General features: G+C 41.7%; 1 protein-coding gene across 1 annotated transcript in view; it reads right to left on the minus strand.

The window, feature by feature from the left end:
- The window catches only part of galnt9 (polypeptide N-acetylgalactosaminyltransferase 9), a 136452-nt gene extending 118402 nt beyond the window's left edge, over positions 1–18050 (minus strand). The window contains exons 1-2 of the mRNA XM_056288831.1: positions 17810–18050; positions 492–672 (exon numbers count right to left, since the gene is read on the minus strand). Of these exons, the coding sequence (XP_056144806.1) occupies positions 492–672; positions 17810–18050 (422 nt within the window). The remainder of the gene's footprint in view (positions 1–491; positions 673–17809) is intronic.
- Positions 18051–20627: the final 2577 nt, after the last annotated feature.

Genomic DNA, 20627 nt, shown 5'->3' on the forward strand with positions numbered 1-20627 from the left:
CGTCAACATTTTCTGATGGAGTTTTGCCTGGAGACTCCTCCATTGCTCATTTCTCCAAATTAACCAACATGAGTTCAGGTTCAACAAAGAATGTGCGACTGCATGCTTGTTTGAAAGAACACCATCACTAGTAGGCCTGCCCACCAAAGTAGCGATTTGTTTCTTCAAAACAGAAAAACCTGCCTGTTTCTCTCATTATCTGACTTGGGTAATGGGCTCAGTACACCTCTGGCTGAACCCATTACCATTACTCTCCTGGCTGGTGAGACTATACGAGTGCTTCACAGAGTGTTGTCCCTAAAAAATATACATGGGAGATAATGTTGAAAATTGTGATTGGTTCCCTTTCAGATAAACCTGCAACTGATTGTCTCTCTGAACACATGACCACCCTGCTGAGGGAACCAGAGCAGGCAGGAAAGAGAAAAGAAGAATTTATGACAGGTGCATGGAGGAGTGAGAGGAAATGGAGGTGGGCAAGGTGGACCTACTTTTTGGGCCTGTAGTCTGGGATGCTCCTGTCCAGGGAGATGCGGTCACTGAGCTGAGCATTGTAGCCGTACTCCTCATACTTCCCCTCGGCATCCCGACTGTCCTCCCCCAGAGTGGCAGCAGCGCCTCCCTGGCCCAGGCCGCCTGGCCCCTCCACCAGTCCCATGGGCTTAGCCAAGCCTGATGAGGAAAACAAACGCCCACGCACAGGTACACACACAGGGTATGTGTAGGCACTCACAAACACACATACACAAGTATGCGATCACACACACATACAATCCCACAGATAGAGACAGAGACAGACAGACAGACCCACACACACAGACCCACACACACACACACACACACACACACACACACACACACACACACACGAAGAGACAGGTGAGAAGAGAGGGCATATAAAAGGACAGCTTATCGGTGTGCCTTGGCAGTCTGAGGAGCAAGGCGTATGGCAGCTTTAAGACCCAGTGGGGACTCTACTGTAGGGCATCATTACACTGTCTGTCAACGGAAGAGCTGCAAAACACCCACTTGGACATGGATGTCACAGAGCTGAGCTGAGCAGAACAGAAATGAAATGAAGGGAGGCAGCGGAGTGAGAAAGTACAGTCCAATAGAGACTTCCAGAGTTGCAGCATACAGCTAGTGGTCATACAAAACATCCTTACGCTATCAGCCTAAACTCTCCAGTGGGATTATTTTAAATCTACTAAGTGAATTACTCTGATTGCACCCGACTTTTTTTAGACACTTAATGACTTTTAATTCTTTTTGCCAGGCATGCCTTGCTAGCTTTACTTTGTGATGGTGACGATGAAAATAAGCTTCTGAATTTGTTGGGACATCCCTGAAGATGTAATTCCAACCTATTATATATGAAAGTCATCACATTAAAAATGCAGTAGCTATTGTTGTGATGACCGCTTCAGCGTATTGTGCTGTGAACCTTTCTGCTATGAACCGTAAGAAGAAGGGCTCTTAATGGGTTTCGATAGCTCTTTAGGCTGTGTTGGCACTATTTCACTTTCTGCAAATGGCCATTGGCTTTTTATATATGAAAGGCAATGCGTTTGTCCACAAGGTGGGTGAGAAGCTACTGCTTTGTAAAACGTTGTCCTGCTCCTTTTTTTTTTGCAAGAACAAAGCGCTCTATAAAACTGAAAAAACCTCAAGCTGTTCAGTCACTGTATGCTGTCTCACTATGTTGGACGGCAGCTAAATGTTTGGATTCAGCAAAATTACATCACCCATAGCAAATATTGATAAAGAATGATTGAACAAGGTGTGAAAGATATATTACCTTATGTATTAAATTTAGCTTTTATGCTGTATTTTCTTTTACTTTTTGACACGGAGGTTGAGTTTGAAACTTGTGTTTGAAGCTTGAAACGCAATAGTTTAACTGCATTGCTGGACCTCCTGGTAAGAATATAAGGTCGGTACTTGTGTATTGTTAGGTGATGCTGGCAGCTACTACAGCTTGTTGTTGTTGACACCAAGCAGGTACAGAGCACTTAATGATGACCTTTTTTTTTTGCTCCCCCCCCCCCTATTTTCTGAGTCATCCCGGTCGCTGCTTCACCCCCTCTGCTGATCCGGGGAGGGCTGCAGACTACCATATGCCTCCTCCGATACATGTGGAGTCGCCAGCCGCTTCTTTTCACCTGACAGTTTCACCAGAAGGACATAGCACATTGGAGGATCCCACTATTCCCCCCAGTCCCCCCCCCCCGAACAGGCACCCCGACCAACCAGAGGAGGCACTAGTGCAGCAACCAGGACACATACCCACATCCGGCTTCCCACCCACAGACACGGCCAACTGTGTGTGTAGGGATGCCCGACCAAGCCCGAGGTAACATGGGGATTCGAATTGGCGAACCCCATGTTGGTAGGCAACGGACTAGACCGCTAAGCTGCCTGGATGCCCCGATGATATTATTACAATGTAATAACACTGTTATCTTAGGAGGAATGGTGGTGTCCCAAAAACGTGCACAAAGATCTCATGTGAATCTGGATCATCACTGGCAAACCCACATACTTGAAATGCTCCACTGACATGTGGTGAAAGTAACAGTAAATTACTGTCAGAATTCGAGGAAAACTCTATAAAAACCAAGACGGGTGGTTTGACACAGGCATTCGGTTCTACATCCATCCATCCATTATCCAAGCTGCTTATCCAAATTCGGGTCATGGGATGCTGGAGCCTGTCCCAGCAGTTATTGGGCAGCAGGCAGGGAGACACCCTGAACAGGCCACTAAGTTCATCACAGGGCCAATGCCAACACACACACACACACACACACACACACACACACACACACACACACACACACACACACACACACACACACACACACACACACACACACACACCTAGGGACAATTTAGTAACACCGATTCACCTGACGTACGTGTCTTTGGACTGTGGGAGGAAACCGGAGCACCCGGAGGAAACCCACGCAGACACAGGGAGAACATGCAAACTCCACACAGAGGAAGACCTGGGATGACCCCCAAGGTTGGACAACCCCAGGGTTCAAACCCAGGACCTTCTTGCTGTGAGGCAACCGCACTAACCACTGCGCCACCGTGCCACCCTCAGCTCGACATAACACTACCAAATTGCCACAAGGAACCACTAATGGCTCCAATTATTGAAGCGGTGAAGAGACACGTACAGGAATGCCTGGTTCTACAAATTGTGATGGGTCTTTACAGGTTTTAGTCTGACAAGAACATTTGAATGATGACCTTTTCAGAGCACAATAAAAACATTTTATCAGAAAACAGATAGACTTCCCATCTCTAGCTTTGTGGTGAGGGCAAATTATCACCCATCCATGTTGTAATAAGTCTCTGTGGTCTCCCACAATTATAATCAGAAGAAGATTTAATGTCTTGGACTGAAATCTTCCCTATGCTCTTCATAAAATGACTCATCACTGTGACACTAACAGACCATAACTCTGTGGCTGTGGCTTGGTGACATGTGCAAAAAATGGAACAGGGAGATTCAGAGTTGAGTTTTATGTTGTGAAACATGCTTTTTTACAGATCCGGCCTCCAAATATAGTGCAGTGCTACAGATACTGGTGAAATATGTTCACCAAGATCTGTAATCCACCAGTATCTGTATCAAAGAAATGGGTATGATCGATTTAAAAATTATTTCAGTATTGTGCTAAAGTGACCCATTTGTTTGATTCTACTCCCCACTGGCTTCTTATTAATTTCCTCATTTGACTATTTATCACTCTGTCAAGTCTGTGAAACTGCAGCAGTTTTTTTGGATAATTACTGTTAGACATGTATCAAGTGTGGCCTCCAAAGAAAAATCAAGTTGCCTCTGTTCTGCATACCAACAGATGGACACACAGACAGTAAACAGTGCATATCATATCCGTGCATATCAATGAAGAGCTCAGCTCTCAGCCTTGCCCCGCCAGGAAATGCAGAGTAATCACCATATTTGGATGGCTTCAAATCCCCGGGTGCTATCGGAGATTTTGTAATTGGAGCTGAATGGTTGCAAACTGGCATCTCCCCTGAGAGGGATTTGGCTTGCCCTGCACCAGCCGATGTGGTGGCATTTTGACAAGCATGGGTGGGGTTCGTGTCATGGACAGCCATCTGGCATAGTGGCTCATGCCACACAATAACACAAATAATCTCCAGAGCCCAAGATGGGAGACTGGAGGGCCTCTCTGTCTTTGCAAAAGTCTTGGCAAAGGTGCCATCCCGCCCGATTTGTTTTCTCTTCGCCTTGTTATTTTGCTTCCCTTGCTTTCCGTTTTCCCTGGCTGACTGAAGAAAATTCCCGTTATGGGATGAGATCTTGTGGATGCTCTCAGCACGAGGCCTGAATATGTACTCTACTGTTGTCTGTCTGCCAGAGTGGAGATGAGTATTTCAACATTAGCTTTGGGTTTCCATGGAAACGGCTGGATATGATTGGGCTCTTTCATTTCCTGACCAGCAAACCAGATCACTTTATGGAGGACACCTGGAAAAAAATAGGTCTTTCGTCATGTGGCTGTGGATAAAAGTCTCTTTTGGTATTGCCCCAAGAACAAATTGTGGTTATATTGCTCTGTCTGGCACTGATACCTCTTGTTTTTGTTTTTGTTTTCTTCTGAGGCTGGAAATTACTGGGGGGGGGGGGGCAGAGAGTCATACAAAAGAACAACTTAATAATGCAAACAGCCACGAAGGCGCCTTTCATCTTGTGTGGTTCATCTATGATGGGGAAAGATGAAAAATTGAAAGTTGCATGTACACAGTGTATCAACAGAAGAACCCAAATGCTCGCTTTGCAGGGCATTATTTCATTCCAAGAATTGATTGTTCTCAAATGAAGAGAAAGGTGTTGCCACTAGCAAAGTACAAGAAAACAAAGTTGTTGACAAAAAGAATTAGCCTGTAGCTCAATGGCCAGAAAATTCAATGAATATTTCTGGGAATGGGGTTGCATTCCCAGTGGAAGTTCCTGTGTTAAAAAATGCATGCACTTATGGTAGCCTTACTATGAGGCACTTTGTATAAAAGCATCCATTGCATGGAATGTGTTGTGTTTTAGTAAAACAGATGACGGTTTCAAAAGGTTGATGGAAAGAGGCAATTATTTTTACTGCTATGTTATACAGTATGTCAGTGCACTTTCCTGCAACATAATAATAAATGTGGGCTTATTAGATGGCTGCACCTGTAACCAACAAGCAGAAATTTGCAAAGCCAGGGGAATACTCAAATAGGCTTGTTTGTCTGACAGATGTCTTTAACAGACGACACAACACATGTGATGAAAAACATGCTTTTCAGCTTGATGGTAAAAAAAAAAAAAATTCACAAACAGCAGACTTAATTATTCATTGCAAGCCCATATTTTGTCACTTGGGTAAAATTTTTTACCCAAGTTAAAAATTTAAGTTTAATTTTTCCACCTAGTGAGGTATCATTCATACCACGACCACGTACCTGAGATTCACTTTGCAAACAGCATGTTAACAAAACACCTTCATTATCTCACTATAAGGCAATTACTATGCAGCATCTGCTTCCCCCACTGTAAAAAGGATTTCTTCCCCCACCCAGTGTTGAGAAAACATCATAGAGATCATTCTGAATATGCTGTTCATCATTGCATGTGTGTTGCCACAGATCTGTGACAGAACAAGGTGGCTTCACATCAAACCTCAATCTGGACTGCACTGTGTCAAAGTAGACATCCGTCTCGCTACACTTGTCCCTCAGAATCCATTTGTCCAAACCCCTGGGACATGATGCATTAAACCCACAACAGAGATAAATTATGGAGCAACCTTCTGAAAGTGTCTGTTTCGGCCTTCATATGATAGTCTCAAACTCAAAAATGCCCCCAGTTTTTTGGTGAATGATTTAAGAGCCAGAGTAGATTTATGCATGTCCAAAGTCATGCAGGGACACTAAATATTGATGGTGGTGGAGAGGTTGGGGGATCTCTTCAAGAAGAGGGAAATAGCTTGTTCTGGAGAGGTTTAAAGGCTTTAGTGGCTAGAATGAATTTGTAAAATATTGAGAGCCTGTTGAAGAACTGCATAAAATCTGGATCTGCCCCTCACGATGGCAGGGCACATTAAGAGGATAACAAGTCTGATTCACAAATTTGTTGGCATGCACTAGATCCAATGACTTCCTCAACAATGAAATGTTGTATCTCAGCTAAATATAACCTATGTAAGAGCTTGCATGATGATTCAAAATGGACCCCTCGAGTCGGAGAGCATCCAGGCATTAATAGTAGAAGTGGTCAGATCGAGACATGCAATATAGTAAATCATTCATAGAACATAAAGGCCCATCTCTTATCTAGCACTGTCATTTTGTTTGTTGCCCACACAAAAAAAGTCTTACATCTATTTCCGGGCTGTAAAGGTGGCCAACATTTATGATACTGTACTTGTTGACAGCATAGGACAAACCTGGATTTCTAGTGTTAGCTTGAGGTATTGAAAGGTCTCATGAAATGACATTTAGAGGACTGCAAACTTCCAAGGTTTCACATATATCTGAATGAAACAGGGCGGGCAGGCAGGATTTTGCGAGGGGGAGGCAGTTTGGTTTGACTGACAGCCGATATGCAATTGACTAGTTCCAGTTTGGTGGTAGATCACTCGTCTTCTCTCGATCTCGCTCCCATTCACTGGACATTTCTGTTAGTGTACACCTGCAAGTACAGGCTGATGAAACTTGAGAATTATTTGTAATTGTCAGGAAGAGAAAAATATCATTCATTTAAACAAAAAAAAAACAACTTTTTTTTTTTTAAATTTCTAGACACCAGAGTTGAAGAGAGGTAAAGGAAGTGCAGATAAAAGACAAATGAAAGAATCCCCGTGTTACCACCATCTTGGTCAGGCATCCCTACAGACACAATTGGCCGTGTCTGTGGGTGGGAAGCCGGATGTGGGTATGTGTCCTGGTCACGGCCCTAGCGCCTCCTCTGGTCAGTCGGGGCGCCTGGTCAGGGGGGAAGGGGAACTGGGGGGAATAGCGTGATCCTCCCACGTGCTATGTACCCCTGGTGAAACTCTTCACTGTCAGGTGAAAACAAGCGGCTGGAGATTCCACATGTATTGGAGGATGCATGTGGCAGTCTGCAGCCCTCCCCAGCTCAGCAGAGGGGATGGAGCAGCGACCAGGATGGCTGGGAAAATAGGATAATTGGCCAAGTACAATTGAGGAGAAAAAGGGGGAAAAAATCCACAAAAAAAAAAAAAATGAACAAAAAAATTCAATGAGTCTGTTATCTATTTTCAATGATACTACTACTACTAGTAGTACAAGAAGTTACTAATGAGTAGCGGTTAGATAAATTCCATTTGTGTACATCATTCACTGAGCAAATCTGCAAAATAGCATATGCCCTTCTGTCATTGGAAGCCATCATCTCCTCCCATCATTGAATGACTGTAGGCCTAAAATGTGACTAAGCATAACATGAACTCCATCTCCAATCTCCTGTCGATTTTTTTTTAGTGTTTATAAGAGGTCGAGGATGAAAACTGATCATCAGGTTAGCTGCTGAATACATCACCATTGTTCCTAAAGGCTGAGCAGAATTGAGTCTCATCTGTTTCTGAAAACAATTTTGCCCACCGGCGTCTCATCTACAATTCACAGTTTGAATACATTTCATTTCATCACTCTCCATCCATTCCTCAGTTCCAATGTGTTGGGACATGCCTTCATCGTCACTAAACCCCACCACCACCACCACCAACCAACCCCGCTACCAAAACACACACGATACATCTTATTAGGGTGTAGCCATGGCGTTAAATGCATGTTGGCCTGAGAAAAGTGTGGGAGCTAGAGGAGAGGGTGTGATGAATTTCATCCCTCATCAAGACTTCTCCCCTGTGGGCTCAGCGTATAAACAACATTGTTTTGTTTTTGCTATAATTGGGTATTAAAGATAAGAAGCATATCTGGTGCTGCAGCTGGGCCTCTAAGGCTTCCATCCCATCTGCACCTACGCACTGGGTGGAGACCAGGAGTGACACGCATAGCTGATGACAGCCACCTCAGTCTGACCTCTACGATAACGGAGGAGCCAAAACAATGATGGATTCAAGGGTAGAAAGAGAAGCAAACTGAAAATACTTTCATTTTAGAAAAGAATATCACCCATAACAACAGTACAAACAGTTTCAGTATATTTTATATTATGCATGAAATGTTTGAGAGCTTATGTAACACGTTTCTGCTGTGAGTGATAGTATATATATCAGGTAAAGATTGGGAAGGAAAAGCATCAGTGGTCATCATGAGGCTGATCACAGCCTGACCACCAAATTAACAAGATGCAATATATGCACAAAATATAAAATATATAAAAAAGAATTACTTTAGTTCTTTGTAGTTAATCTCAGTTTATCACAGGAGCCCTGTAGGTAAACTGAATTAAATTCTCAAGTCTTAGTGAGTGGAAGGTTGAATTGAGGTCAAAAGTCTGCTTCATAAGCTTGTTAGCGACCAGCTTAAATCTCCCCCCTCATGATTATCCGAAGATGATGGCATCCTCAGCGGAGGAGAGCTGCTGATAACCCGCTTGTTGGTCATTTGTGCACAGAATGGAGAGTCGATAAGGCTTTTATGTCATTGTTGTTTTTTGGAAGTCAGGTAACCATCGATCAGAGAACCATAAAAGAGGAATTCTCAGACTTGTTTATGTCCTTCAAATCTAATTGGACCTCACTGCACTGAAACTCCCTTGGTATGCTGTTGGTATAGCTAATAAACAACAGAGAGAATAGGCAATTACTCCATATTGCTGGGCATTGCAATAGTCATTGGCTCACTAGGTCCTCCTCTTAACACTAGGCTCATCCCTAACTGCCGGAGAGTGCAATTTGTAGTCTGTGTACATTCAAGAAAAAGCGTTGGTGACTTACATTACGGATACATTATAAACAATGGGATGAACAGCTTAAAGGAGAGGTTCACATTTTTTGAACCAAGACCTCATTAAAAGGTTAATTAGCCTCATTAAGATCTGACAGATGAAACTTTACTGATCGCTTCAGTATTGAGAAACTCGCCACATTCATAAATCCACTCGCTTGACTTCACCACAGTCCAATGGGCCATCCATTCAAGCCTTCAAGATCCATGACAAGATCCTTCTCTAATATGGGACGCTCCCGGTGCAGTCACAGGTATCTTCATTTATTCTCTTTTTATTCCGAATACGTTTTGAATCAGAGAGAAACTGTTTAGCTGTGTAGCTGTTTTTGCGGTTGACGTAGTGCCTTTTGGTCATCTGTAAACTTCGGCAAGTCCTGTACATATCTGCGGCTGTAGCAAAGAGAAGATATTTGTGGAAGTGCAAAACAATTTTAACTTGATAGGAAGCATGGTTTGCGGCTATTTTTTTTCCCAGCGGAATGATTTAAGACATGTCTGACTGCACTGTGACCTTCCAGTTTTCGAAAAGGAGATATAGATCATGGTATTTGTACGCTTGAACGATTGCCCCGTTGGGACTGTGAAGCCATCAGTGAAGTTTTTGTCTGTACGATTCTCAATGATGCCAAACAATGTTTAAATGATGAATGGGTTAAAAAAAATGAACCAATGCTTTAGGGCAGACGATGACAGTTGTGACAGTTAATGAACGTCTGCAGCCTGAGTAAAAAAATAAAAATTAAAAAAAAAGCTGCCGTCACAGAAAAACAGCCCAGTGCTTCTGGGTTTCATTGGTTTGTCTTTATCCTCATCAAAATTCTAAGCTGTTTTTAACTGATCACCTTTGGGACTGTGGAAACCTCTTAAAACCGACTGTACAATGTTTCAAAACCATATCAATATTTAGTGAATTTTTCAAGATCCCCAAGGGGAATTTAGGTAAATTCAGTTCATGGCTCTGAATAGGCCGATACGCATTATTTCCCTCCTAAATGAAAAAACAAAAAACCTGGCAGAGCTGTGATTTTGGTTAGACGGCAGTGATTTGGAGATGATTGCCCCAGTTACATAGAGTCACCCACACGGGAAGCAATAAATCAGAACAAGACAATGCATTTACCTTTTGGAGGACGCTGCCTCCTGGCTGGGCTCCAGAAATAAAATCATCAAGATCATATAGAAATGGACAGAGCTATTGGAGAGCCATGGACCCATGAACACCCTGGACTCCCTTCTGCGAAAGCATGCAGTTTCATACCACTTATTTCTCCCATTTCAATCTGATGAAAACCAAAACAAAACATGCATCTACAAAAAGTAAATTTTTCACAGATAAAGAAAATATTTAGGGAGGCCAGGATCGCAAGACGTTTTCCTGTGTCAACCTTCTCTGTTGGAGGGAGGCAAATAACACGTACAGCAGTGTGTGTATTCTCTCTTGTGGTGCAGAGAATTATACCCCGAATGTGACGTTCCTGTTAGGCAACAGATAACCCAGCACCTACGAACAAGGCCTGCCTCTGTGTGCACAAGTTATTCTTTTTTTTCTTCTCTATTTACCATGTGTAATTTAGAAACTGTGAACCTTTTCTTTTTACATTTTCGAGCTGAAAACTCATCTGTATGACCCCGGAGTGGTAAAAGTGATTGCCCTGGTGATATATTCAACTGAAACTAGATGGCATCACATGCCAACTTTTAGGGAGAAAATTTATATTTTCTCTTTCTTTCACAAACACAAATTATGATCAGTGCCTTCTGGACTGTCATATGGGAGCATCAAACACGCCAAGACCCATATGTGACACAGATGACACACATGGAGCCCAGTGCTTGTATGGGGGCAAATAATTATACGTATAGAATGTTAGGCGAGAATAAAATATGACGCTAGTCTACTTGCCTCATACTTCATACCAATAAAATATGAGGAGTGAAGAAAAGCGACACACCAGTGTTAGCCAGCTACACTTCCTGGGTTGACATGTGAGAAACTGGAGCGAGGTGTTTTACTACAATACTGCCACCTTCAGAAACCCCCAAACCACCATCACTGTCCTCTACATCTACACCCCTGTATATCCAATATTACATGGACACCACCACCATTGCCCTCTACAGCTATAACCCCTTAAATACTTTATACACTGTCCGCTACACCCATTTATAGCCTTTTTCTAAATGTGAATAGGCTTATAGATAAGCACTTGTAAGATAAGTGCTTATTTACGCTTTAACACTTTAAAGGCCCACATGAAACTCAATGAGTACTGAAATAGATGTAATGTAAACTTTCAATCCGAAGAATGAGGGGGTTGTATCCAAAACAGGAATGCTAAACTGAATCAGTGAACGTTAGTTAATTCATTGGATTCACCATCAACCCGTTCAACGGTGTCCAAAACACACTCAAAAAATGAAATATTGGATTCTTAAAAATGTAATGTCAGGTGGTTTCACGTTACAGTCTTAAAGTGGCTGTAGACAACTTTTCAACCCCCACCCCCAGCGTTTCCAAGTGTTTTTACTGTTTGCGCCGCTGTCGCAAAGACAACCGGACCGCTTTCTGTTGATTAGCAGGCTGGTTACTATCCAACGCAAGAAACAACCGTAAGAATCCCAATTTTAACCCGAAACCCCGATCCCAATGCTATGATAAAGGCAGAGTAAAACATCTGGTAGTATTAATAAGTAGGCCGGTTGTTTTACATACTGATCTAGTAGAAAGAATGCCGACTGAATGTTAGTTTGAAACCCTCTCAAGTCCCTGGTGTTGTATTGAACTCTGTTTCCCTGTCGAGATCTGTTTTCCCCTAGCCAGAGTTCGATACAACTCCAGGACGGATGCTTGAGTAAAACGACCAAGACGGTCATTACGACCGTTTTCGATTTTCAAAGTTTAATAACTTTGTGGGAAAAAAAAGAAAAGAAAAGATACAGACCCGCCGCTCCCTGAATTCTCTTAAAATTGCATTTGCATTTAAAATTCGTTTTAGATCAATTACACAAAAAGTTATAAGATCTACATTAAATGACCTCGAGCAGTCATTTTGACCGCTCGTAATTTGCACGTGATCGTGCGCGTGTCACTATTTATGATGCATTTTGGTCGCATCATTTTCTTCGCGAAGTTCATTGCTCTGTTAGAAAAGAAACAAAAAACCTAGTGTTCTAACGTTCTCCAGTGCAGAGAAATAGACTACGCGTTGCAGTATTTACAGGCGCTGCACAGAGGTAATTTTAAATTGTTTGAAAAATAGTATTAAAAGTTGTTAAAATGTTAATTTTGGTGTTAGTTTCTTAATAGACATACTAACATATGTAATGCATTAATATCTCAATTGGGTATTTGTCTTGACAGAATATAGAGTTTAAAAACCGTGGCAGTCAAAATAACCGCTCATGGTCGTTCTTTTAGTTTTTAAGTTCCAGTCATTGTTTGCGACTTTCAATATTTATTTTCAGTTCTTTTTTATATTTCCCGTTTTATAGGCCTTGTTACATTTGTTAGATTAGCAATATGTGTTTTCCGTTTTGTTTTTCAGGTAATATTTTCACTTTTTCAATTTTGCTATGCAAGTCTGGCAGTGTCTCTCTGAAGTTTAAATTGTTTTAAAATATTACTATAGTTGTTAAAATGTTAATTTTGATGTCAGTTGTTTCCCAACAGACATACTAACATATGCATTAATATCTCAACTGGGTGTGGAATGGAAGGGAATTGGATATGGCTCTAATTAAGACAGTTGTTGATGGTATTGTAAGCCCATTAACTTACATCTGCAACCTCTCTTTCAAAACGGGTACATTTCCATACAAAATTAAAGTGTCCAAAGTCATCCCACTTCATAAAGAGGGCGGTAGACATCAGTTTCCCAATTACAGGCCTGTATCATTACTTTCACAGTTTTCCAAGATTTTGGAAAAACTCTATGCTGAAAGGCTGCATAAATTTATTGAGAAACACGAATTGTTGTCAGACAGTCAGTATGGGTTCCGATCAAACAGATCAACATCTATGGCAGTAATGGAGCTGATGGAAGATATAACTAGCTGTATTGACAACAAGACGTATGCAGTGGGTGTATTTATAGATTTGAAAAAAGCCTTTGATACAATTGACCACGAAATACTACTTAATAAAATGATCAATTACGGTATCAGAGGGGTGGGACTAAACTGGCTGAAAGCAAACAACAATTTGTACAGATAGGTGATTACAAATCAAAATGCATGGATATTACTTGTGGTGCCCCTAGGGGTCAGCATTAGGCCCTAAATTATTCATTTTGTATATCAACGACATATGTAAGGTATCAAATCTATTGAAATTCATTCTATTTGCAGATGATACAACAATTTTATGTTCTAGGGAGAACTTACAGGAGCTTTTGAAGTTGATAACAGCTGAAATGAAAAAGTTAAAAATGTGGTTTGACAGAAACAAATTATCTTTAAATCTGAACAAAACCAAGTTTATGTTATTTGGAAATCGCAAAATAGACAAAATAGAAATAACGATCGACAATATAAACATTGAAAGAGTATATGAGAATACATTTCTGGGTGTGGTTCTTGACCACAAGATCTGCTGGAAACCTCATATAAGATTTGTGAGAACAAAAATGGCAAGGAGCATTTGAGTACTGGGAAAGACAAGACACATTCTGGATCATAAAACTATGTACTTACTGTATTGTTCCCTTGTACTGCCATATTTGAATTATGGATTAGAGGTATGGGGGGATACTCAGAAAAGCAACCTACAACCGCTATGTGTACTGCAAAAAAGAGCTTTAAGGATAGTGAACAATGTAGGATATCGGGAACACACCAGCAAACTTTTTTTAAATTCAAGGGCCATGAAGTTCATGGACCTTGTAGAATACAAGACTGCACAAACGTTGTACAAAACAAGAAATAATCTACTTCCTGGCATCATACAACAAATGTTCTCAGACAGTGGGTATAATTTAAGAGGAATATTGAAATTTAAAAAACAAAGTATTCACACCACTTGCAAAAGCATGTGTATTTCATACTGTGGAGTTAGCCTGTGGAATGGTTTAGAACTCAAGGAAAGCACAAGTTTAAATCATTTTTTTTAAAAAGGTACCAACAAATGGTTTTAAAGAGGTATATGGATGAGGAGGAGGCCTTGCTTCTCTCATGACAATGATACCTTGGTGGATGCTATTATTGTTTTTCCTTATTATTATTATTTCTATTGTTGGGGGGAGGGTTTGTGCCAATATTTTATTGCTGTCACCGTTCTTTGTTTAATGGGACGCCATTATTATTGCTTTTATTATGTTTTTTTTGGTTTTTGGTATTTTTGTTGCTTTGATTCCTTTGCTTACAAACACATGCACGCACGCACACAAACACATACAAATTAATTTGATTTTTTCCACTATTTTTCTTTTTTTATTCCATTTTTAATTTCCGTCATTACTATTGTTTTTTTTACTCATTGACAAGGTAAGTCATTGAGTAAGGCATACTCTGATGTTTCAAAAAAATATTAATTAATGAGATTGTATAGATTGAGCATCAGACTGGGGGCAGGATATTATAAGTAGAAACTTCCTCCTGCTCCTTTTGAACATGTAATGTTTGTTTGTTTGCTGTGTTTAAAAATAATTACATTTTGCTTCATATGTTTGAAATAAAGACCTATCTAACCTAACCATAACCTAATCTTGACAGAATATAGAATTTAAAAACCAGCGGTCATTTTGACCGCGCACGGTCGTTTTAGGTAGGAGTGAAATCCCGGTCGTTCTAGTGTTAACCTTAAGCTAACATCAACTTCATCCCAACTCTAACCTTAGCCTAACTTCAACCCAACGCTTAATCTAATCGTAACCGATACAAACCTTTTTTTCACCATGTGAACACTTTCGTCCGGCTAGGAGGAAACAGGTCTCAACGGGGGAACAGAGCTAGCTAGCTCCATCAAGTGAATGCCCGTCTGAGGTTCACTCTTGTTTTGCCTCGGTTCTCCTCCTTTGCCTCCTCCGTCAACGGGGGTTCTTTTTCTCTTGCCGGGTCGCGTTTCCACTGTCACTTCGGTTGTTCCACCGTCCGCCATTTTCGCTAGTGGGGAAAGCTATCGATAGCGGCTGGAGAAAACAAAAACACTATGCTCTTTTTTTCTTTTTCTTTTTTTTTTAATAAAAGCAATACGCTCTTCCTATCTTGGATGCGCAATGGTTTACGCACTTCCTTTGTGCCGTTAACCAAGCCTTAATTTTCCCGCGAGATCGTACCCGGTGGCCTTGTGAAAGCGAGGTTTATAGGAGACCAATCTAAACGCCAGTGGCGTCCTTGTTCTACAGCCATTACACGGTGCAATCACCATTTACTCCATAATGATAAGTTGTCTACTTTCCCTTTAAGTAACTTCTGAATTTTTTTTTTCCAGTGAAAGGGACTGAGACTGAAAGAAGACAAGTATGCTTTTACCAACAAATAGAAACTAGCCAAAGGCACACCAATGTCCATTCTTCCTCCTTTATTGCTTTTTACTCGAATCAAACTTTCTCCCCTCACCAAGTCCAGCCGCCTGCCCCTCTTCGTTTCATTCGGCTAGAAAGCGAAATCGTGAAAGTTTGTGGTGCTCTCGTGGGACTTTTAAGGCTGAAAGAGATCAGGAGCGTATAAAATGAATGAATAAATAAAATGTTTGATTTAATTAGTAAACATGTCACGCTTTATTTGAAGAGGTGTGCATAAGACTGACATGACCTGTCATGTACATGAAGGAATCTTTATGAATGTTTATGACTGTTGTTAAGTGTCATTCGGTCAATTATGTCATTTTTAATGCAAAGTTGACAGCTACAGATGCACGAAATGTGTCAGATCGAGCGGCTCGGTCCCACTCGGGTTGCAACAAAACAACCAAAAAAGACATCTCAAACGATGTCAAATTTGCATTAAAAATGGCATAATTGACCGGATGACACTTAACGACAACAGTAGTAAACATTCATAAAGACTCCTTGGTGTTCATGACAGGTGTCATGTCAGTCTTATGCACCCCCCTTCAAATAACGTGTTACACATTTTCTAAATAAATCCAACATTTTATTTATTTCATTTATTTTGGGTGCATTTACACGCTCCTGTTCGCTTTCAGCCTTAAAAGTCCCATGAGAGCACCGCAAACTTTCATAATTTCGACATCTATCCAAATGAAATGAAGTGGAGCAGGCGGCTGGGACTTTGTGAGGGGAGAAAGTTTGATTCGACTAAAAAGCAATAAAGGGAGAAGACTGGACATTTATGTGCCTTTGGCTAGTTTCAATTTGTTAGTAAAAGCATACTTGTCTTCTTTCAATCTCAATCCCATTCATTGGAAATGTTTTGTTCGTGTGCATCCGCAAGTGCAGGAAGTTGTTGCTAAGAGAAAAAAAACCCATTATATTTGTGTTTGCCAGGAAGAGAAAAACATTATTCTTATACACACAAAACTAAAACAAAAATAATGAGAGCATTTTTGTGGCGTTGCAGAACAGTGTTAAATAAAAAGAACGAAAACAAATCTTTCATTTCAAGGTACCATTAACATCATGTGAGCAAATACTGCAGTTGATGAAAAATCAGTTTAATTGCAGTTTGTTTGTTTTTGTTGTTGTTTTCTTCTTACAGTAGAAACACAGGGGACTTAATGGGAATGAGTGAAAGTTACTGGCCAGGTAACTAGCTGTTTGCTTACACCATGGATTATTAGCTTCTGTACTGACATTAAGTGCACTATGCACATGGATTGACTCGCATAAAAAACAAAACAAAACAACAACTGTTATTGGATCTTTTACCCATAAACTGAAGAAATCACAGAGGAAAGACTGTTAGATATCAGTCATGAGAAAAAGCCATCTTGGGAGATGAACAGTTTTGTGAAAACGTATTTATATGCACTGCCAGTCTGCACAGTTTAGAGCCCTAATAGGTAATTCATATGCTCAAAGGCCCAAAATAGTAGTTATATGATGATGTCCCCCGTTGAAACCCATTAACCTCACGCTGGATTCGGTTTCGTTTTGATCAACTGAAGAGGAGACTTCTCCCTCCCATGTCTCATGTTGACTAACCAGGCGTTGGAGATGGGATTTATCAATATGAGCCAACTCATAATGCATTTTAAATTAATTGGGAAGCTGTAAAATGTGTGCACAGTTTGAAAGCACCAAATGAAAACAAATCTGTTTACATTATTAAGTCTACCATTTATTATTTATGCCACAGTTATGGGTATTAGAGTCAGTATTGGAGTTGTTGTCAATACACATTTGACAGACATTACAACTGTGTGTGTGCGCGTGCATGCGTGAGTGTGTGCATGCGTACAAGCGCGCATGTGTGTGCGTGTGTCGGTCTGTCTGTCTGTTTGTCTCTGTATATATGTATGAGAGAAATAGAGAGAGAGTGTGTGTGTGTGTGAGAGAGAGAGAGAGAGAGAGAGAGAGAGAGAGAGAGAGAGAGAGAGAGAGAGAGAGAGAGAGAGAGAGAGAGAGAGAGAGAGAGAGAGAGAGAGAGAGAGAGAGAGAGAGAGAGAGAGAGAGAGAGAGAGAGACATACATAGGTGTAGACACAGGCAGATAGACATGCCATGGCCATATGTCTGTCATTCTGTCATTACATTTGAATCTCATTCACTTTTGCAAAGCTCATTAAGTCGATGAGTTTTAACACTGCAGCTAATTGGCAAAAGCTGGGCTCATACTGTTGAGAAACAATCTACCACTAAGTGGGAACAGTCCTGCACAGAGAGATGTGCATGACTGTAGTGCATGACTCAAGACTGTTTACAGCGAATAAACCTGGAGTCTGTTCAGCCATAGCCTACCGTTCAGCTGATTGTAGACCACGTCCTCCAGCCGCTCCAGCCTCTGCAGGATAGACTGCCTGTCCACCAAGTTGGAAACTTTGCCATTTCTGGCTCTCAGTCTCTGGTCAGAAATACGACCTATCTGGATCAGTTCTTCAGACCGGTCCTGGATTCTGCAGTAAACTGAGAACAAAATGATTCCCACAAAAACTAAAATGTTGACGGTCAGCAAAGTTTTTATTTTGCGTGCCACAGCCATGAAAGAGAATTAGACGCTGACCCAAGTCAAGCCAAACAACCGTCCATTTGGGTGAGCTGGCCTCAACACTGACCGTGTAGGCACCAGTGAAAGGAGTGGGGTTTTTTTCTTGTTCTTTTTTTTAAGTCAACTTTTGGAGACCTGAACGAAGAGCTATCCTTTCAGGACCGCGGACAGCTCTGGAGGCAGAGGTCGTGCACGGTTCATCCCTATTCCAGCAGCACAAGTTGAATGTGGGAGACGAAGCTGACGGGCACGGCGCTTTAACGCTTCGCTTAAAAAAATAAATGAATAAAATAAAACAAAAATCAACGTTTACCGACACTCTCCTATCGCCTCCACTACATATAACCCGGATTTACCCTTCTCAGCAGCCTACGGGTGCAGCTTGGCAGTTGCAAAACCTCTGTCCTCTGCAACATGACAAGTGGCCAAATCCTCGTCCAGATATTTCCCGCACATCTTACAGACGCTGCACTGACCGCTGTCTTATGGGGCATCCTCTCCTATAGCCTACGTGACATCTCCTCGTCTTTTGCACACACCGTATGTTGTGCAGATACGATTCGTCCAAACACCCGCGTGTACCTAATGTCCAGCAAATATGTTGCACGCTTCAAAAAAAAAAAAGACGTCCGTTGTTTTGTTGTTCTGTTTTTTTTTCTTCTCCTCTGTCAGTCCGTCATTATTAGCGACGCTGCCGGGGGTTCGTCGGTGCATGCAGGGTAGAAGTTGAGAGCGGCGTTTCGCCCTCCAAAAGCTGTCAAAACGATTGCGATGATCCCACCCTCTGCATGGTGAGGGTCTTTGCTATCCTGCATCCCTCCCTCTCCTCTCCGTTTCCAGAGAAAGCGCTGCCGCGTTCTGACGTAGAGGAGAGAGAGAGAGAGAGAGAGAGAGAGAGAGAGAGAGAGAGAGAGAGAGAGAGAGAGAGAGAGAGAGAGAGAGAGAGAGAGAGAGAGAGAGAGAGAGAGAGAGAGAGAGAGAGAGAGAGACAGAGAGAGAGAGACAGAGAGAGACAGACTCACGCATGAATATTCATAACCTGTCTCAGGATAGCAGGATGAAATAAACACAACTGTGAATGCCATGCTCACTCCAGAGACTCCCCCATTTACCCCCCATTTCGTCTATGTGAGAATAGCCTCCGTGCAGGTGAGAATAAGTCAACTAAATGTCACATTTCTCGTCAGATACCAGCAGCCATGTGCCACAGAGTGCCAGTTAAGGCTATGCAAGGGGGCTGCAACCGAAATTGTATACTAGCACACTGTTTACTAGTATTGCGTGTGTTTGCAGTATGTCCGAAGCCATGTTATGCATCAAATAAGCAGGGAAAGGGAAAACTGACGCCCTCTAGTGGTTGGTTCACACCCTGGAAGAATTTCCATTTAATTTCTCCATCGACTAGTTTTCGAAAAATACCTATACATCCAAACCAGCATAGTTACTGATATGGAAGGCTTTTTTTGGGGGGATACACATACATATAAAGCAGCTAACCACAAAAAATTAAATAAAAAAGAAAAATGGAAATTGTTGCAAAAACTTTATTTTGTCAATAGCTGCACACTGATCAGAATCAACCTTGGTGATATAATAACTCAGATCATATTTAAGGGGGATCTCTGCCTTAATATATTTTGCAGTATTTTTTTCCATGAACCCGCAATGGAAAACTCAATCCATTTCACGATGAGGAACACTACCATCACCCCGCCATTAGCATGCCAAAAATACCCGGATGTCACAATACACATCCAGAAAAAATCTCGCGGTATGGAAACGCTCCACGCCATGCTGGCACGTGTATCCCATGATGCATTGCAATACTTCGCAACAAACAACGATAGCAAAGGCCTGTTCAAACCTGACTGGCAGAGCAGCTGAACCAGTTAAACCATGCTAAGCATAAAGTAGATAAAATAAATGGTTATTGTTATATTTTGTAGAAAGATGCCATTCAGCACACAGGTAGAAGTTTAATATACAGTGTGATGTCATCAGCCTGCACAGGGCTGAGAAGCAGAAGAACGGCTCTACGATGACAATGATGACAGTCTGAAAAGCCATCATAGTTTTTACTTACCTACGAACAGTGCTGGGGAAGACAGACTGCATATGTACTGTAGTATGCAGCACTTAGTTTGCAGTTCCCCACTTAGCCAGGTTCTCCTTCCAACCAACCACCACTCCAGGTGACTTGGCTTGTTCGTCTGTCCTTGTGAAAGGGGCCCTCGTCAGTGAACTCACCAGTGATTGGTCGGAGGGGACACCTGTATACCTTTGGTACTCCATGGTACATTGTCTGTTCTATATCCTTCCCATTTTACTAAACACGGACAACTCACCGGCCTAAAAGCCATGTTGGACATCATCCATGTAGCAGTGAATTTGCATTTCTGTGTAAAGTGTATGTCCCTGCCATCTGGCATGCACAGTTTCCAGACTGCCTGTGATCAGCATGACACGACTCAGATGCTCGACCACTTTCTGACCTCCATCATAATAATACCCAGACGACGTAGGCGTGCCTTGTATTTTTAACAGAACCATTTAAATTTGGTGACTTAAGGT

Source organism: Lampris incognitus, chromosome 1 (assembly GCF_029633865.1).
Source record: "Lampris incognitus isolate fLamInc1 chromosome 1, fLamInc1.hap2, whole genome shotgun sequence".
NCBI lineage: Eukaryota > Metazoa > Chordata > Actinopteri > Lampriformes > Lampridae > Lampris > Lampris incognitus.